This window comes from Sarcophilus harrisii, chromosome 3 (genome assembly GCF_902635505.1).
Source record: "Sarcophilus harrisii chromosome 3, mSarHar1.11, whole genome shotgun sequence".
Lineage (NCBI taxonomy): Eukaryota > Metazoa > Chordata > Mammalia > Dasyuromorphia > Dasyuridae > Sarcophilus > Sarcophilus harrisii.
Genome location: NC_045428.1, coordinates 334,738,784 through 334,758,168, shown reverse-complemented (window position 1 = coordinate 334,758,168; position 19,385 = coordinate 334,738,784). Strand labels below are relative to the sequence as shown.

Below are 19,385 nucleotides of genomic sequence, written 5' to 3'. Positions count from 1 at the left end.
GGCTCAGAACAGAATCCTTATTTATTTATTTATTTAATAGCCTTTTATTTATAGGTTATATGTATGGGTAACTTTACAGCATTGACAATTGCCAAACCTCCTGTTCCAATTTTTCCCCTCCTTCCCTCTACTCCCTCCCCCAGATGGCAGGATGACCAGTAGATGGTAAATATATTAAAATATAAATTAGATACACAATAAGTATACATGACCAAACCGTTATTTTGCTGTACAAAAAGAATCGGACTCTGAAATATTGTACAATTAGCCTGTGAAGGAAATCAAAAATGTAGGTGGGCAAAAATATAGGGATTGGGAATTCAATGTAATGGTTTTTAGTCATCTCCCAGAATTCTTTCGCTGGGAGTAGCTGGTTCAGTTCATTACTGCTCCATTGGAACTGATTTGGTTCATCTCATTGCTGAGGATGGCCAGGTCCATCAGAATTGGTCATTATATAGTATTGTTGTTGAAGTATATAATGATCTCTTGACCCTGCTCATTTCACTCAGCATCAGTTCATGTAAGTCTCTCCAGGCTTTTCTGAAATCATCCTGTTGGTCATTTCTTGCAGAACAATAATATTCCATAATATTCGTATACCACAATTTATTCAGTCATTCTCCAATTGATGAACATCCACTCAGTTTCCAGTTCTGGCCACTACAAAGAGGGCTGGCAGAAACATTCGTGTACATACAGGTCCCTTTCCCTTCTTTATGATCTCTTTGGGATATAAGCCCAGTAGTAACACTGCTGGATCAAAGGGTGTGCACAGTTTGATAACTTTGAGAGCATAGTTCCAAATTGCTCTCCAGAATGTTTGGATGTATTCACAGTTCCACCAACAATGTATTACTATCCCTGTTTTCCCACATTCCTTCCAATATTCCACATTATCTTTCCCTGTCATTCTAGCCAGTCTGGCAGGTATGTAGTGGTATCTCAGAGTTGACTTAATTTGCATTTCTCTGATTAATAATGACTTGGAGCATCTTTTCATATGGCTAGAAATAGTTTCAATTTCTTCATCTGAGAATTGTCTGTTCATATCCTTTGATCATTTATCAATTGGAGAATGGCTTGATTTCAGAACAGAATTCTATGGGAAAAATAGAGTGCTAGGATCCTGTGGTAAGGAGGAGTACTCAGGAAGGTAGAGGAAATCCAGGAGACAGCAGTGTCCTTAAAACCTAGAGATAAGAAAAGATAGAGAACAGGAGAGTAATCAAAAGTGTCAAAAGGTAAAGAAATGTCAAGAAATATGAAGATTTGGGAAAAGTTATTGTATTTGACAACTAAGAGACCATTGGAAACTTTGGGAAATATTTCAGTAAAATGATTAAGGGTTCAAGAAGAGATCGAAGGGAAAGTAAGTGAAGGCAAATATGGTAGAGAAGCTTTTCAAGGAGTATGGCCACAGAGAAAAGAAGAGATACTGAAAAAACATCATAAAGGGAAAGATTAAGAACTTTTTTGAGGATGAGGAGTACTAGGAAATGTTTATAATTAGTAAGAAAGAAGCTAGTAGGCAAAGACAATTTTAAGATAAGTGATAGTGATGGTGGAAAGAACAATATTTTGGAGGAGCTAGAATGGAATGGAATCTCTTTTGCATGAGGAAGGTCTTGGTAAGAAGTATGCTTAGCTCTTCATTTGAGGTAGGATATAGGAGGAGATAGTGACATAAGATATCTAAATGATATGAGCTGGAAAAAAAAGGGAGAAGTAATTCATAGAAAATGTCATCAACTTTTGTTTTCTGTATAACAAGAAGCAATGTTTTCAGGTAAGATAATAATAGAATAGGAGCCATGGGAGTTTTGGAAGACCTGCAAAAGGAGATAGACAGAATAAAAATTGGGCAAAAAGCTAAAGTCAAAATAATAGTGATAAATAGATTTCATTTTGAATAGAAACCATAGACAAGGAAGTAGTTATAGAATGGATTATGTTAAAATGATAGATTTTGGAGTTGATACATCTCCAAAAGACAATTAGACCTAAGTTGTAAACTTGTGTTTAAATGGAATTTAGAAAAAAAAATTAAAAATATAAAATATTGAATAGGTTATAAAACTCTCTATTCATAATATATATAAAATATATACAAATATATAAATACATAATATATAATTAATTATATTAATTAATATATAATTATATATTAATAATAAATATAAATGTATTATATATTTATGTATATATTAAATATATATAATATATAAACATATAATATATTTATATATAATATATTTTTATATATTATATATTATTATATTATATTATATATTATATATTTTATACATTTACATATATAATACATATATTATATATATAAATATATATTATATATTTATATTTTTATATATTATTTATATATAATATATAAATAAGACAAATATATAAAATGCTACGACTTTTAAAATAGAGATCACATAGTAGATTTCTTTTTTTAAAAAAATTTTGAACAGAATCCTTCTGAAAAGAATGTGACTTGTTTGAAAAGTTCAAAGAATACAAGGTAGCTTATGGATGTGATTTGACATAGTGCACAGAGAGTCATAGATGGGAAAACCTGTGCAAGTTCTGCCATCTAACATATCATAACACAAAAATTCCTATGTCTAGAACTTAAAGTTCAGTTATGATCTGTATTATGCTAAAACGATTTTCCTCATTGTGAGATCTTTACATCAATGAAATTACAGTTACAGACCTCCTGCTAAACCCATGGGAAAATTTGTTGAACATATCAGCAATTGAACTACTGGATTTTACCTAGGGAGGAGTACAAATAATTAGAAATTTTGAATGAAGTGAATATTGAGTGGGGAGATTGTATGACTATGCTGCTTATATATGTGGAAGAACTAGGTGTGGTATGCTTCTTCTATGGAGGACCTACTGAATGAATCAATTTCTATTTCTAAATAGTGTAATGGGCTGAGGTTTGAGTTGATGCACTGAGGTCCGAAGTACATGAGGCTAAATAGTAATTGGACTATACTCCATTAATATACATGATTGGATAAAGAATGGTCCCTGCCCACTCTCTGTGCAAGGCCTGATGTGTTGTATAGGAAATGACAATTTTGGTAGGTGGAGACAGATAAACAGGAAGGGAAGCTGGGGGAGATTGACCTTGGTTCCATTCTCCTAGCTGCTGGTCATGTGGCTGTTGATCTAGCTAGCTTCTTGACTCAGCTGCACACATTGCTATCGCTGATTATCTTCCACCTCTGATCCTTCTTCACTGAGAATAAAGACTGACAATTTTCCCCTAACCTGAATTCCTGACTCCTGCTGATTTTAAAATATGCGATCTTCACAAAATAGAATTTAGAATGGTGTTTTTTGATCTATGCCTTTATAACATTTCTTCACCTCTGATTTTTACAAATTGGGGTGTAATGGATAGAATCAAAAATTCATTAGGGGAGGAAGGGCTAAAGGTTAGGGGGAAAGGAAAGCAATGCAATAGACCAATCTTGATGTGACATTTGTTAGTACAATTGTTAAGACTGGAGTCAGAATTACAAAGTTACTATGTATTCCAATTACAGTACTGCATGTGCTGGGAATATTGTTGATTGCTTCCAGGTGTTTGCTGGTTGGAAATGATTGCAAAACAAAGTAAATTAAGGAAGGTTCCCTAGCAGCACAAATAAACTGGCATACAATTTATGGTGAAGATAATATGATGACTGACAAGTATATTTTGGAATAATAATATCAGTCAGCTAATTAGTAAAATTAATGGGAATAAAAAATAAATGGAAGGTCCTTTAAAAGGTATTCATTACAAAAATATTTGAAATTCTGTTTGACAATATAAAATTGATTCATTCATTAGGTCCTCCACAGAAGAAACATACCATAACTAGATTTCTTCTATTGTACTCCCCAATTCCATACAATCAATTCTACTATATATATACATATACTATACACTATATACTATATACATATACTATATATATATCTGAGATTTTAATTAAGTTTCTGCTATTTACTAAAGCTAAAAATAGCAAAAAAAAAATAATAAAGTGATCTTTAGGCGACATTTTAAACCCATAAAATAACACTATTACCTAGCCCAGGAAGATGATATAAAAATGAAAAAAAGAAGTAAAAGTAGTTTATAAATATTTATTATATAAAATTATGAGGTTTGGCCATTTTAACCCTATAAACTATTCTGAAAAAATCAATATTATTATTCTTTATTCTGTGCCTACTGCAAAACATTTTGCTAAAAAGATGGAAAGGATCTGATTCTTGACCTCTGAGACCTTAGGGTTTTTTCGAGTAAAATATAGCCTGTAGTCAAGCATTTATTAGATTTTAATAGTAGGCAATATTCTATGAGAAGTCTGAGGAGAGAGAAAAGTCATGTTCAATTGGAGATAAATAGAAGGCAAAGTTTCATCTGTGAGGTGGCTTCTGATTTGAGCCTGGAAAATTTTAAGGTTTGGTAGTTGTCAACAATCTATTCCAAGGATGAAGGCATAATACTAGGTAAAAATAGGATTAAAGCCCTGATTCAGATAAATATACTGATTTGGTGCACCTAGGGAAGTCTTTGAATTTCTCAGTATCCTAGGCAAAATGTCTTAGGATTAGAAATTGCAGTGGTGATGACCAGAATTGCCATAGACAATATTCTCATCGGACTGTTCCCTAGAGTAATCAAATCAGAGGTCCATGACTTATATCTATCTGTAGTCTGGATGAAATGAAGAAAATCAAGTAAAAAAGTTAATAATAGAGGAAAGATAAACTAGAGTTAGATTTTTGGTGGGTCCTAAAAGGTGCATGAGGACTACTCAAAGAAATTGTATTTGTTTAGCTTGAGGAAGTGATGTATGACATAATGGGTTAAATTCCCTCTGCTTTATTTTAGAGAATAAAAATGAGAGGAACTATTGTTTTAAAGTACATGCAAGGAAGAAAACAATAACAAGATTATTAACAAGTCATTCATAAGCAGAATGGATTACCTAACTATAGTGCATTCCTTTCAGTAGAGATCTTAAGCAATAGATAAACCGATTCTTGGAAATTGTTAACATTTTCCCCATCAGATGCAGGGTGAATTAGATATCTAAGTTTTCTTTCAATTCTGAAATTCCTTGATTCTACCATCATCAGGACTTTTAGTTTGATTTGATATATTTTTGTTGGATTGTCCCTTTCTCCAGACTCTACCTCAATCATTGAGAAAGAAATCAATATGATAGCAATTATACATGTGAATTCTTGCAAAATATATTTCTATTTTAGCCATTCAAATAACTTTTTTATGTATAGGTTATTTGAGAGTTTAGGGTCAGTTTATTTTAAAACACTATTCCTATCCTCAATAGCAGGCAGAGAAGCTTGTCTTTCAAAGGCCACTGAATGTTCCCAAACCTACTTTGTCTTCTGTAAAATGAAGATAATAATAAGTGTTTTGCTCCCTTTGAAAGGTGATAAAGAAAATGCTTCATAAAACTGAAAATATTATGAAATTTGTTATTACCATTGCTTCTGTTGTATTAGTGTCATTACCTGCTTTTAAAGAAACCTTATGGCTACTGCCCAATCCAAGCCCACACACTTAAAAATACTATCCATTTAAAAAACAATTGTAAATTAGTACCTTGAAATAATTAGATAATGTCTTGATGGGTGAGACTATTTTCAGTGGCCAAGATAGAGAAATAAAAATGAATCACTATAATTTTGCAATTTTCACCACTGAGCAACCATAAAATACTGTCCCAAGATAGATTCTAGATTAGCAAAAGTAGCAAGGAGATGGAGTGAAACAATCTTTTAGCTCAGGAAACTAGCAAAATCTGGAGGAGGGACCTCATTTGGGTAAGAGGTGGGGGAGATAGCGTGCCACAGTCTAGGACAGGAAGCTTCTTCAGTTTGGCGGAATGTGAGAAATACTAGAATGCTCCATATGCTTATCATGACCTGGGGAACATGGAGACCCTAGCTTCAGGAACCACCATCTGCTTTGGTGTGGCCCTGGATAAACAGAAATGCTCCAGGTATCAAAGCTCCCTATCCTTCAGCAAAACCACAAACAAACAGGTAGAAATCAATATATTAGTGCCTAGGCATGTAGGAGCCACCAACATGTATCCTGACAGGTTTCAGTGTAGGGCCTGGCAAACAGGGAGTCTCCAGTGCTCAGACTGCTATATCCTTCAGTGTGACCCTACATCCAGAAACTCAGAAACACCCACTAGTCCTCAGCCCATACCAGACAACAGCACAAGGACCTGTGCTCCATATCAGGTAAACTGACATACCCCAATGACCTTAAGCAGCACCAGCCATCCCCTACCCACTACCCTCAGCATCAGACATGGGGGTCTCCCATGGTCCTCAGGGCAACTTCAGTGAAGCACGAGGTAAATAGTCAGGGTCTACAACTGTTGGCACAAAAAACCTGAAAGATTGCTTATTTCACCCTGGGAGCAGAGCTCAAATTTAAAAGAAAGAAAGGACAAACAGAAGGAAGAATAGGGTGGAGGGAAATACACTAATCATAACTATGAATGTGAAAAATAGAAGAACAAGGAATAGTCTGTCAGATATATGGGGAGGGAAAGAATCCATGATTGAAGAAGAAATAGAAAGCATTACAAAATGCAAAATACATTAATTTTAATTATATTAAATTAAAAACTGTTATATAAACAAAACCAATCAAAATTATATAAAATTATATAAACATATTTGTTTATTTTTGTTTGTTTATTTAATGTTTAAACAATTTGTTGATTGTTATATAAACAAAAAAAATTAAAATAAAAGCAGATAGCTGGGAAACAATCTTTACAAAAAATATTTCTGTTAAACACCTCATTCCTGAAATATGTAAAGAACTGAGTCAAATTTATAAGAATGTAAGCCAATCTGCAACTGATAAATGATCAACGGATAGGAGCAGACAATTTTCAGATGAAAAATCAAAGCAATCTGTACATATATATATATATATATATATATATATGTCTATATAAATAAAAATGCTATCGCTTTTGATTAGAGAAATGAAAATTAAAACAACTATGAATACCACTTCATACCTATCAGACTGGGTAATATAACAAAAGTGAAAAATGATAAAAATGTGGGAAAACTGAGACACTAATGCATTTTTGGTGGTGTTGTAAACTGATTCATTCATTCTGGAATTAAACGCAAAGGGCAACCAAACTTTGCATACTCTTTGCTTCAACCATAGTATCACTGGGACTGTATCCCAAAAAATTTATGAAAAAGAGAAAAGGACCTAGATGTGAAAAAAATATTATAGTAGTTTTTTTGTAGGGGAAATTATTGGAATCTATAATCCCCAATCAATTGGGGAATGTCTGAACAACCTGCAAAATATGAATGTATTGGAATGCTATTGTTTGAAAGAAATGACAAACAGGTGTATTGCAGAAAAATCTGGAAAGATTTGCATGAACTTATACAAAGTGAAATGAGCAGAACCAGAAAACCATTGTGGACAGTATTAGCAACCTTGAGTGATGATCACTTATGAATGACTCAGCTCTTCTTATCAAAGAAAGGATCCAAGATAAATACAAAGAAGTTGTAAAGTAAAATGCTAAGTACTAATGGACCTAGATTGCAGATTGAAGAATGTTTTTTTTTTTTTTTTTCCCCTACTTAGTTTATTCTTTGTGGTGTTTTTCTTTTCTTTTCGTCTGTTTCTTCTTTTATAACTGTAATTAATATGTAAATGTTTTTATATTTTAACACATGTATAAATTATATGAAATTGCCTGCTACCTTTGTAAGAGAGGAGGGGAAGGAGGGAGAGAGAAAAAATCAGAACTCAAAATTGTGTAAATATGAATGCTAAAATTGCTCCTGACATGGAACTGCGAAAAATATAAAATCCTATTAAACTCTTGATATGTAGAGAAAGATTCTATACTATAATAATTGCCAGGTGATGTCTTTTATATGTATACCTATTTCTATGCCTGTTTTTGTGTGTTTGTGTGTGTTTGTTTGGGTGTGTATAATTGAGAGAGGTTAAAAAAAAAAAGATAGAGACAAAGGTAGAAATAAATAGAGGGAGCCTGATATTAATTTCAAGTCTTCTTATTTTGGTATTATTAGCTATACTTTTATATCCTTAATGAACAGAGTAGGAAAAATAGAAACTGGAAAGCACAGTTTATTCTAACACAGTAGGAAAGATATTCCAGTTTAGGTTTTCATATCAATCACATCTTCTTGCCAACGGTGTTTGCTGCCCAGGGAGAACATGCCATTACCCATTGATAGAGAAGTATTCATTTAATTTAGTGACTGCAAACTGTTGGTTTTGATGTGTCGAGGGGGAGAAATTTGAAAGAAACTATTCTGTTGACAAATGAGTAATACTCAGTAAGGTGGGCTCTTCTCTGATCCCACTCCCCCTCTGTTCCCATAACCTGGATAGAATTGGTCCCACTTGTATTTCTGGAACATTTATATTGAAAACTTTGGCAGGCTACAGAGAATGAATGTAAATCATTCATTTACTGTTCTGATCGTGTGTCAGAGTAGAACAGAATGTTGAAATCGGATTCAGGTGATGTGGGTATGATTCTTAGCTCTCACACTTACCATATCACTTTGGGCAAGTCACTTCATCTCCATGGGGCTTGGTTTCCTCATTTATAAAATGTGAGAACTGAGCTCTGTAAATCTACAGTCCTCCCAGGACTAAGTCCACATGTGATTATTGCTTTCTTTTATTTTTGTAGTTATTTCAGAATTTATTTTTGTAGTTATTTCAAAATACCAGCCAGCTAGTATTTTTTAAAATAATTTTATTATTTATTTTAAACATTCATTTAAAATTTTAGAGAGGTTCTGAATTCTCTTCTTTCATTTGGTCTCTCCTTCAATTATTGAGAAATTGCACAATATGGTAAAAATTATATATCTGAACTCATGCAAAGCATATTTCTATATCAATCATTTAACTAGAATATTTATGCACCTACTGTGTTCTGAAGGTTAGAGTCGGTTTATTTTTTAAACACTGTTTTTATTCTCAATAACAAGCAGAACAGATGATCCTAAGAATGCTACTGAATCTCCCCAGCCTACTTCTTCTGTAAAATGGAAATTATAATAGGTACCTTGTTTATCTTGAAGATTGATAACGATAGTATTTAATAAAAACTTAAAATGGTATAGAATGTGTTGTTGCTGCAGCTGATAATATTATTTTTATAAATGGCATTACCTCACTTTAGGGAAACCTTATGGCCATTCCCTGATCAAAGCCCACACACCTAAAATAGTATCCATTTAAAATAATTGAAAATAGGCATCTTGAAATAATTAACTACATTCTTGATAGGGGAAGAAGAAAGAAACATTATAATCAGCTTACACACTGTGTTTGTACTATATATCAAATCAGTCATTTATGAATGTTTCCCTTGAATTATGTGTAATCATGATTTTTTTTTCCATCTTTGTAGGAGCTGGGAAGTAACAGCCCTCCACAAAGAAATTGGAAGGGAATTGCTATTGCCCTGCTGGTAATTCTTGTTGTGTGCTCACTCATCACTATGTCAGTCATCCTTTTAACTCCAGGTAATTTCTTTTTATTTCTCTCAAGAATCTTTTTTGAATGCTGGCATATTCGAAATGACTGCATCAGAGTAACCATGAATAAATAAATAAATGTTATCTATTAGGCTAGAAATTGAACTAAGAGGGGGCATTAGAAAAATGATACACTAGATTAAATTGTTGAAATAACTTAAAAATATTTTGAATATGCTCTAATTTTTTTTTGACATGTCCATTTATTATTTAGAAGAAATTTCCCTAAAAAGCTATAAATATAACAAATTTTGTAAATGAAAGTTATAATTCACAAGTGTTTATATAAAGAAATCCTTAAAAAAAGTAAAAAAACACACAACAACTTTTTATTACTTAAGTAAAGAAATACTTACCTCTGACTATTCCTTTATTCAAGTTTGTTTAAAGTAAGGTATACCCTTAGAAAAGATTGGCTTTTGACTAATGTTCAAAAGCCTGAAAAAATCATCAGAGCTCTGTGCTATCAATGTAAAATTAACAAGAAAGCATGCCTTTTAGCTGACTTTAGGACCATACTCCTAACATTACAACATACTAACTAATTGAATATACCTTTTTTTTAAATATATTATAGATTTTTTTTTATATATATATATATATATACATGGGTATTTTTTTGGCATTAACAATTGTAAAACCTTTTGTTCTAATTGTTCCCCTCCTTCCCCCCACCCCTTCCCTCACATGGCAGGTTGATGAATTCATGTTAAATATGTTGAAGTATAAGTTAAATACAATATATGTATACATACCCAAATAGTTATTTTGCTATGCAAAAAGAATTAGACTTTGAAATACTGTAGAATTAGCCTGTGAAGGAAATAAAAAATGCAGGCAAACAAAAATAGAAGGATTACGAATTCTATGTAGTAGTTCATAGTCATTTCCCAGAGTTCTTTCACTGGGTGTAGCTGGTTCAGTTCATTACTGCTCTTTTGGAACTGATTTGGTTCATCTCATTGTTAAACAGGGCCACGTCCATCAGAATTGATCATCATATAGTATTGTTGTTGAAGTATATAATGATCTCCTGGTCCTGCTCATTTCACTCAGCATCAGTTCATGTAAATCTCTCTAGGCCTTTCTGAAATCATCCCGCTGGTCATTTATTACAGAACAATAATATTATGTAATATTCATAAACCACAATTTATTCAGAAATTCTCCAATTGATGGGCATCCACTCAGTTTCCATTTTCTGGCCCCTATAAAGCAGGCTGCCAAAAACATTCTTGCACAAACCTGTCCCTTTCCCTTCTTTAAAATCTCTTTGAGAGATAAGCCCAGTAGTAACACTGCTGGATCAAAGGGTATGCACAGCTTTATAATTTTTTGAGCATAGTTCCAAATTCCTCTCCAGAATCGCTGAATGTATTCACAATTCCACCAATAATGAACCAGTGTCCCAATTTTCCCACATCCCCTCTAATATGCTGCATTATCTTTCCCTGTCATTCTAGCCAATCTGACAGCTGTGTAATGGAATTGTCTTAATTTGCATTTGTCTGATTAATAATGACTTGGAGAATCTTTTCATATGGCTAGAAATAGTTTCAGTTTCTTCATCTGAGAATTGTCTGTTCATATTCTTTGACCATTTATCAATTGGAGAATGGCTTGATTTCTTATAAATTAGTCAATTCTCTATATATTTTGGAAATGAGGCCTTTATCAGAAACTTTGACTATAAAAATATTTTCCAAGTTTATTGCTTCCTTCTAATCTTGTTTGCATTAGTTTTGTCTATAAATTTTTTTTCAATTTGATATAATCAAAATTTTCTATTTGGATCAATAATGATCTCTAGTTGGTCTTTGGTCATAAATTCCTTCCTCTTTCACAAGTCTGAGAGGTAAACTATCTTATGCTCTTCTAATTTATTTATAATCTCATTCTTTATGCCTAGGTCATGAACACATTTTGACCTTATCTTGGCATATGGTATTAAGTGTGGGTCAATGCCTAGTTTCTGCCAGCAATTTTTGTCAAACAGTGAGTTCTTATCCCAAAAGCTGGGGTCTTTGGGTTGGTCAAACATTAGATTTTTAAAGTTATTGGCTGTTTTGTCCTTTGAACCTAACCTATTCCACTGATCAACTAGTCTATTTCTTAGCCAATACTATATGGTTTTGGTAACCACTGCTTTATAATATAATTTTAGATCTGGTACAGCTAGGCCCCATTTGATTTTTTTTTTTTCATTACTTCCCTTGAAATTCTTGACCTTTTGTTTTTCCATATGAACTTTGTTGTTATTTTTTTTTGGTCATTAAAATAGTTTTTTTTGGGGGAGAGTCTGATTGGTATAGCACTAAATAAATAAATTAGTTTAGGTAGCATTGTCATGTTTATTATATTTGCTTGCTCTATCCAAGAGCATTTAATATTTTTCCAATTGGTTAGATCTGACTTTATTTGTGTGCAAAGTGTTTTGTAGTTTTGCTCATATAGTTTCTGATTTTCCCTTAGCAGATTGATTCCTAAATATTTTATATAGTCAGTAGTTACTTTAAATGGAATTTCTCTTTGTAACTCTGACTGTTTGATTTTGTTAGTGATATATAAGAATGCTGATGACTTATGTGGGTTTATTTTGTATCTTGAAACTTTGCTAAAATTGTGGATTATTTCTAATAGCTTTTTAGTAGAATCTCTGGGGTTCTTTAAGTATACCATCATATCATCAGCAAAGAGTGATAATTTGGTTTCCTCATTACCTATTCTAATTCCTTTAATCTCTTTCTCAATTAATTGCCAAAGCTAGCATTTCTACTACAATATTGAATAGTAATGGTGATAGTGGGCAACCTTGTTTCACTCCTGATCTTATTGGGAATGGTAGCAGTTTGTCCCCATTATATATGATGCTTACTGATGGTTTTAAATAGATGTTACTGATTATTTTAAGGAAAAGTCCATTTATTCCTGTACTCTCAGTGTTTTTAATAGGGTGGGATGTTGGCTTTTATCAAATGCTTTTTCTGCATCTATTGAGATGATCATATGATTTTTGTTGATTTGTTTATTAATATGGTCAATTATACTAATAGTTTTCCTAAAATTCAACCAGCCCTCCATTCCTGGTATAAATCCTACTTGATTGTGGCGTATTATCCTGGGGATGATTTTCTGTAGTCTTTTTCCTAATATGTTATTTAAGATTTTAGCATCAATATTCATTAGGGAGATTGGTCTATAATTTTCTTTCTCTGTTTTCAACTTACCTGGTTTGGATATCAGTATCATATCTGTGTCATAAAAACTATTTGGCAGGAGTCCTTCATTACCTATTTTTCAAATAGTTTATATAGCATTGGAGTTAATTGTTCTTTAAATATTTGGTAGAATTCACATGTAAATTCATCTGGTCCTGGTGATTTTTTCTTAGGGAGTTGATTAATAGCTTGTTATATTTCTTTTTCTGAAATGGGACTATTTAAGCAATTTACTTCACCTTTGTTAATCTGGGAAGCCTATATTTTTCGAGGTAGTCATCCATTTTACTTAGGTTAGCAAATTTATTGGCATAAAGTTGGGCAATTTAATTCCTTATTATTGTTGTAATTTCCTTTTCATTGGTGGAAAATTCTTCCTTTTCGTTTTTAAGACTAACATTTTTTTTTCCTTTTTAAAATCAGATTTAACAAAGTTTTATCTATTTTATTTGTTTTTATAAAACCAACTCTTAGTTTTATTTATTAATTCAATAATTATTTCATTTTTAATATTATTAATTTCTCCTTTTAATTTCAGAATTTCAAGTTTAGTATTTGATTGGGGGGGGGTTAATTTTCTTTCTTTTCCAGCTTTTTAAGTTGCAAGCTTAAATCATTAATCTTCTCTTTCTCTATTTTATTCAAGTAAGCCTCTAAAGATATAAAATTTCCCTTTATTACCACTTTGGCTGCATCTCACAAATTTGGTATGATGTCTCATTGTTGTCATTACCTTGAGTGAAATTATTAATTGTGTCTATAATTTGCTGCTTTACCCAATTATTCTTTAAGATGAGATTATTTAGTTTCCAATTACTTTTTGGTCTATTTATCCCTAGCTTTTTGTTGAATGTAGTTTTTATTGCATTATGATCTGAAAAAAAAACATTTACTATTTCTGCCTTCCTGTATTTAATTTTGAGATCTTTATGTCCTAATATATGGTCAGTTTTTGTATAGGTTCCATGAACTGCTGCAGAGAAAGTATACTCTTTTCTTTCACCTTCAGTTTTCTCCAAAAATCTATCATACCTAATTTTTCTAATATTCTATTTACCTCTTTAATTTCTTTCTTCTTTGTTTTTTGCTTTGATTTATCTAATTCTGAGAATGCAAGGTTAAGATCTCCCACTATTATAGTTTTGCTATCTATTTCTTCTTGCAACTCTCTTAACTTCTCCTTTAGGAACTTAGATGGTATACCTCTTGGTGCATATGTGTTTATTATTGATATTGCTTCATTGTCTATGCTTCCCTTTAGCAAGATATAGTTTCCTTCCTTCTCTCTTTTAATTAGATCAGTTTTTACTTTTGCTTGATCTGAGATAAGGATGGCTACCCCTGCTTTTTTGACTTCGCCTAAAGCATAATAGATTCTGCTCCAGCCTTTTACCTTTACTCTGTATGTATCTCCCTGTTTTAACTGTGTTTCCTGCAAACAACATATTGTAGGGTTCTGACTTTTGATCCAGTCTGCTATCTGCCTCCACTTAATGGGAGAGTTCATCCTATTCACATTTACAGTTAAAATTACTAATTCTGTATTTCCTGCCATCCTAACATCCCCAGATTATGCTTTTTTTTTGTTGACCCCTTTTCCCCCTTCCCTGGTATTAAACTTGTGGGTTCCACTTGCATTGCACAGCTCTCCCTCTTTAGGATCCCTCCCTCCTCCCTTTGAATCCCTTCCCCTTTCTTGTACCCTTCCCTTATTACTCGTTTCCTTTTCTCTTTTCCTCTCCCACTTTTTAATGAGATGAGAGAAGATTCTCTGTAAAACAAATATGTCAATTATTTTTTCTTTGAGTCAACTCTGATGCGAGTAAGATTTACACAATGCTCCTCCCCCTCTCTAAGTTCCCTCAGATATGATAGCTTTCCTTTGCCTCTTTGTGGGATGTAGTTTACCTCTTTTTATCCCTCTTTCTGATACTATCCTTTTCCATTTCTACTTCCCTTTTTAATGTTATATTGGTAAAATCAAATTATACATGTGATTTTTATGTATATCCACAACAGAAATACAGTTCTCAATAGTTCCTTTTACCTTTTTCTGCTTCTCTCTAGTTCTATGGTTGGAGAGCAAATTTTTTGTTTCAATCTGTTTTTTTTTTTTTCTTAGAAACAAATGGAATTAATCTGTTTCATTAAATGTCTATCTTCTTCCATGGAAGAAAATGCTCACCTTAGCTGGGTAATTTATTATGGGCTGCATTCCAAGTTATTTTGCCTTTTGGAAGATCAGATTCCAGGCTTTCAATCCTTTAATATGGAGGCAGTCAGATCTTGAATGATCATTATTGTGGCATTTCAGTATTTGAATTGTTTTTTTTTTTTTTAATCTGGCTGCTTGTAATATTTTTTCCTTAATCTGATGGTTCTGAAATTTGGCCACCATAGACTGTGATCCTATGAATGAATAAACTAGGATAAAAATCTAGCTTATTTGATACCATTTTGTAACAAAATGAACATAATGATGACACTAAGGCACAGATCTCAAGTTTCTTGTAGGTCCACAAAGAATATCAAATAATGTTCAGAATAATTTAATAATAATTTTTATTTATTATTCAATGCTTATTGAATATATATATGCATGAAATAATGATACTTTATCTTCTAAATATATTTAATTGTAAATCTTAATTCTTAATTCTTTTTAGTCTCTGTATTTTTAATTGTATAAGTAATCCTAAAAAATTGAAGAAAGGAATTTTGAAAAATTGGTGCTTGATTTTTGAAATTTATTTTAATTTAATAATATATTAATTAGTAGCTTGAGAAATTTTACATTTCATATTATTGTTTTTTTAGTCTTGTTGTTTTGTTTTCTTTTGTTTTTTCATTTCATATTATTCTTAAAATAGTGGATGATAGTACTGCCTAAAAAATAGAGTAATCAATCAGTGGAATAAATTACGTTCACAGGACAAAGTCAATGACTATATTAATCTAGTTTTTGACAAACCCAAATACCCCAGTTTTGGGGATAGGAATTCATTTTGCAAAAATTGGAAATTAGTATGGCAGATGCTAGGCATTGACCAACACCTAACATTGTATACCAAGATAAGGTCAAAATGAGTTCATGATTTAGACATAAAGAATAATATTATAAGCAGATTAGAAGAAAGGATAGTTCACCTTTCACACCTGTGGATAAGGAAGGAATTTGTGGCCGAAGAAAAAGTAAAGTTCATTATTAAATGCAAAATAAGATAATTTTGATTATATTAAGGTAAAAAGTTTTTGTATAAACAAAACCAATGCAGACAAGATTAAAAGGGAAGCAATAAATGGGGGAGGGGAGGATTTTATATTCAAGGGTTCTGATAAAGGTCTCATTTCTAAAACATATAGAGAATTGACTCAAATTTATAAGAATGCAACCCACTCTCCAACTGATAAATAGTCAAAGGATATGAACAGACAATTTTCAGATAAATAAATTAAAACCTTTTCTAGTCATGCCAAAATGTACTCTAAATCATTATTGATCATAGAAATGCAAATTAAAACAACTTTAAGGTATTACTACACACCTCTTCGATTGACTAAGATGACAAGAAAAGATAATGATGAATGTTGGAGGAGGTGTGGGAAAAATTGAGAGACTAATATATGTTGGTGGTATTGTAAACTGATTCATCCATTCTGGAGAGCAATAGGTACCTGTTCCCAAAGGTGATTAAATGTGCATACCCTTTGATCCAGCAATATTTCTACTGGGCTTGTATCTCAAAAAGATCATTAAAGAGGGAAAGGAATCTAAATGTGCAAAAAGTGTTTGTGGTAGCTCTTTTTGTAGTGGCAAGAAACTGGGAACTGAGTGGACGACTATCAGTTGGAGAATGGCTGAATAAGTTATAGTATTTGAATGTTATGGAATGTTATTATTCTGTAAGAAATTATCAGCAGAATGATTTCAGAGAGGCCTAGAGAGACTTACATGAACTGATGCTAAGTGAAATGTGCAGAATCAAAAGATCATTATACATAGCAACAATGATCTAATATACAATGATCAATTCTGATGCACTTAGTTCTCTTTAACAATGAGATAATTCAGACTAGTTCCAGTAGTCTTGTGATGAAGAGAGCCATCTGCACCCAGAGAGAAAAGTGTGGGAACTGAGTGTGGATCACACTATAACATTTTACTCTCTTTGTTGTTTTCTTGAATTTTGTTTTCTTTCTCGTGGTTTTTTCCTTTCAATCTGATTTTTCTTGTGCAGCATGATAATTGTGGAAATATGTATAGAAGAATTGTACATGTTTGACATAGATTTGATTACTTGTCATCTATAGAAGGAGAGAATGGAGGGAAACATTTAGAAAGTGAAAGCAAATGACAGGTTTCCAGAATTGTTAAGAAGATAATACATTTCACCCATTTTTTTAATTAAAGCATTTTATTTTCAAAAAATATGTATATATATATATATATATATATATATATATATATATACATATTTTTTGAAAATAAAATGCTTTAATTAAAAAAATGGGTGAAATGTATTATCTTCTTAACAATTCTGGAAACCTGTCATTTGCTTTCACTTCTGAATGTTTTCTATATGCTTTCTTCTATGTCTGTATTTGTCTACCTTTGTCTGACTGCCAGTGACTGGGTGGTCTATAGAAAATAGAGAGTGAGTATAAAAAGATCTACTCCCTGCCTTATCTCTTCTTTAGCCGAGTCTATATGCAATACTGATTAATACTGTAAATTTATATTGTAATACACTTTTGTGTTTATCCACATCAGTGGATATGCTTATCCATGTCAGTGAGAATAAACCTCCATATGGAAACTTGCATTGAAAAACAAATTACCAACTAGTCTGCAATTTATAAATTTGGGTTTACCTATTTCAAGGGATTTGCTTAATGTAACATAACTCATTTCATGACGTTAGAATGAATATAAAATTATTAAAGGCATGAGAATGAAGAATTATGGGAATCAAAAAAAGCATTTTAAATGTAACCTTTTAAGTAGACATTGAAGAAAACTATGGAGACAAATATAAAGTAGGAATGCATCCCAGTCATGGAAACATAGGCAAAAAATGTGAGGCTGAAAGAGGAACTATTTTCTACTGGGAACAACAATCAGAAAAGGCTTCCAGGAATCAACAAAACTTCGGAGTGAGACATTTTTCAAGTGTAAGAAAACTTACAAGGTCAATAAAAGTCTGCCATGCTGAGATAGGAGGTGACAACAATACATGACCTTGGAAGTGGCTACAAGAGCAGCACTACTGACCATAGGTAGCAACTATAGTGGTAGGGAAAATCAGTAACAAAATCAGAAAAGAAGAATGTGAAAAACAGCACAAGTAAAATCTTAAAAATGCTAATTGCACCAAGTCCCAAAAGAATACTTTGAAGATTTAAAGAAAACTATAAGACTAATAGAGGAAAAATTGGAAAAGGAAGTGAGAGTGATGCAAGAAAATTATGAAAAGAGAATTAACAGCTTCATAAAAGGGACATAGAAATATCGAAGAAAATAACATCTTAAAAATCAGAGTGGGCCAAAAGATAAGGATATATAAACATTTATGCAAATCTTCCTCAGTAAACATTCATCAGAATTCTACTTTAGAAGACCTGTGCTAATAGCTCCCTTCCCCCAAAAAACAATGCATTCTCTTTTTAGACAGCCCTATTCTTTAAGCCTTTCCTAATAGTAAATAAAATCTTCATCTATGATAAAATCACTTACTGTGTTTTGATTTCCTTTATAATTATGCAGAACAGTACATGAATCCCCTGCTGCCTGAAAATCTTTCAGGTATTTGAAGATAGGGCTAATGTCCTCAATATAGCTTTCCTTATCTAGATAAAGCATCCCCATATCCTTTATTTACTTCTTATAGAAATAGTTTTGTATTTTTATTTTCCATCTTGGTAATCCTTTTTTTATGTTAGTATTCAAAAGGTGATATAAACTATATCCAGAGCTTTTTTCTCTGATGAGCTGCCTATGTTTATATAGCAATTTTTTCAAATAATTATAGGAGAGAATATAAGTTTTAGGAATAAGGAGAAAATCAAAGTCTGCAACACAAAATAAGACTGTTGCAGGACTTAAAAACTTGCAGGGATCATTGGATTCCCTGATATATGACATAATGGACAATAGAATCATTTTGGACTGTCTCTTGGCTGCTGAAGGAGATGTATGTGTGATTCTTATTTATATACCCTCCTTCTAGGACTTATGGATATGTATAATTCCTCCAACATTTGATTCATGTTGTTTGTTACATCATTACTACCCTGTGTTATATTACTATGTGCTTGTTTAACACCTCCCATGCTGATGGATTTATGTATACCTATTTCAAGTAAGACCCTTAAGCCCAGAGGAAACCTGCTAACAATATCTTGTTTGATTCCCCATTTCCCTTTGGTGTTCTCATCTTACTTTTTGAGAAGTCAGGTAGGGTGTGATCACCTCCTTTTGGGTGTTTTCACCTCCATTCCTGAGAAGTCAAGGAGGTCATGATAACTTGTGTTCTAAAA

General features: G+C 32.2%; 1 protein-coding gene across 1 annotated transcript in view; it reads left to right on the top strand.

The window, feature by feature from the left end:
• Positions 1–19,385, top strand: part of DPP10 (dipeptidyl peptidase like 10) — an 817,253-nt gene that overhangs the window by 207,860 nt on the left and 590,008 nt on the right. Inside the window, exon 2 of the mRNA XM_031959980.1 lies at positions 9,504–9,618. Coding sequence (XP_031815840.1) covers positions 9,504–9,618 — 115 coding nt within the window. The remainder of the gene's footprint in view (positions 1–9,503; positions 9,619–19,385) is intronic.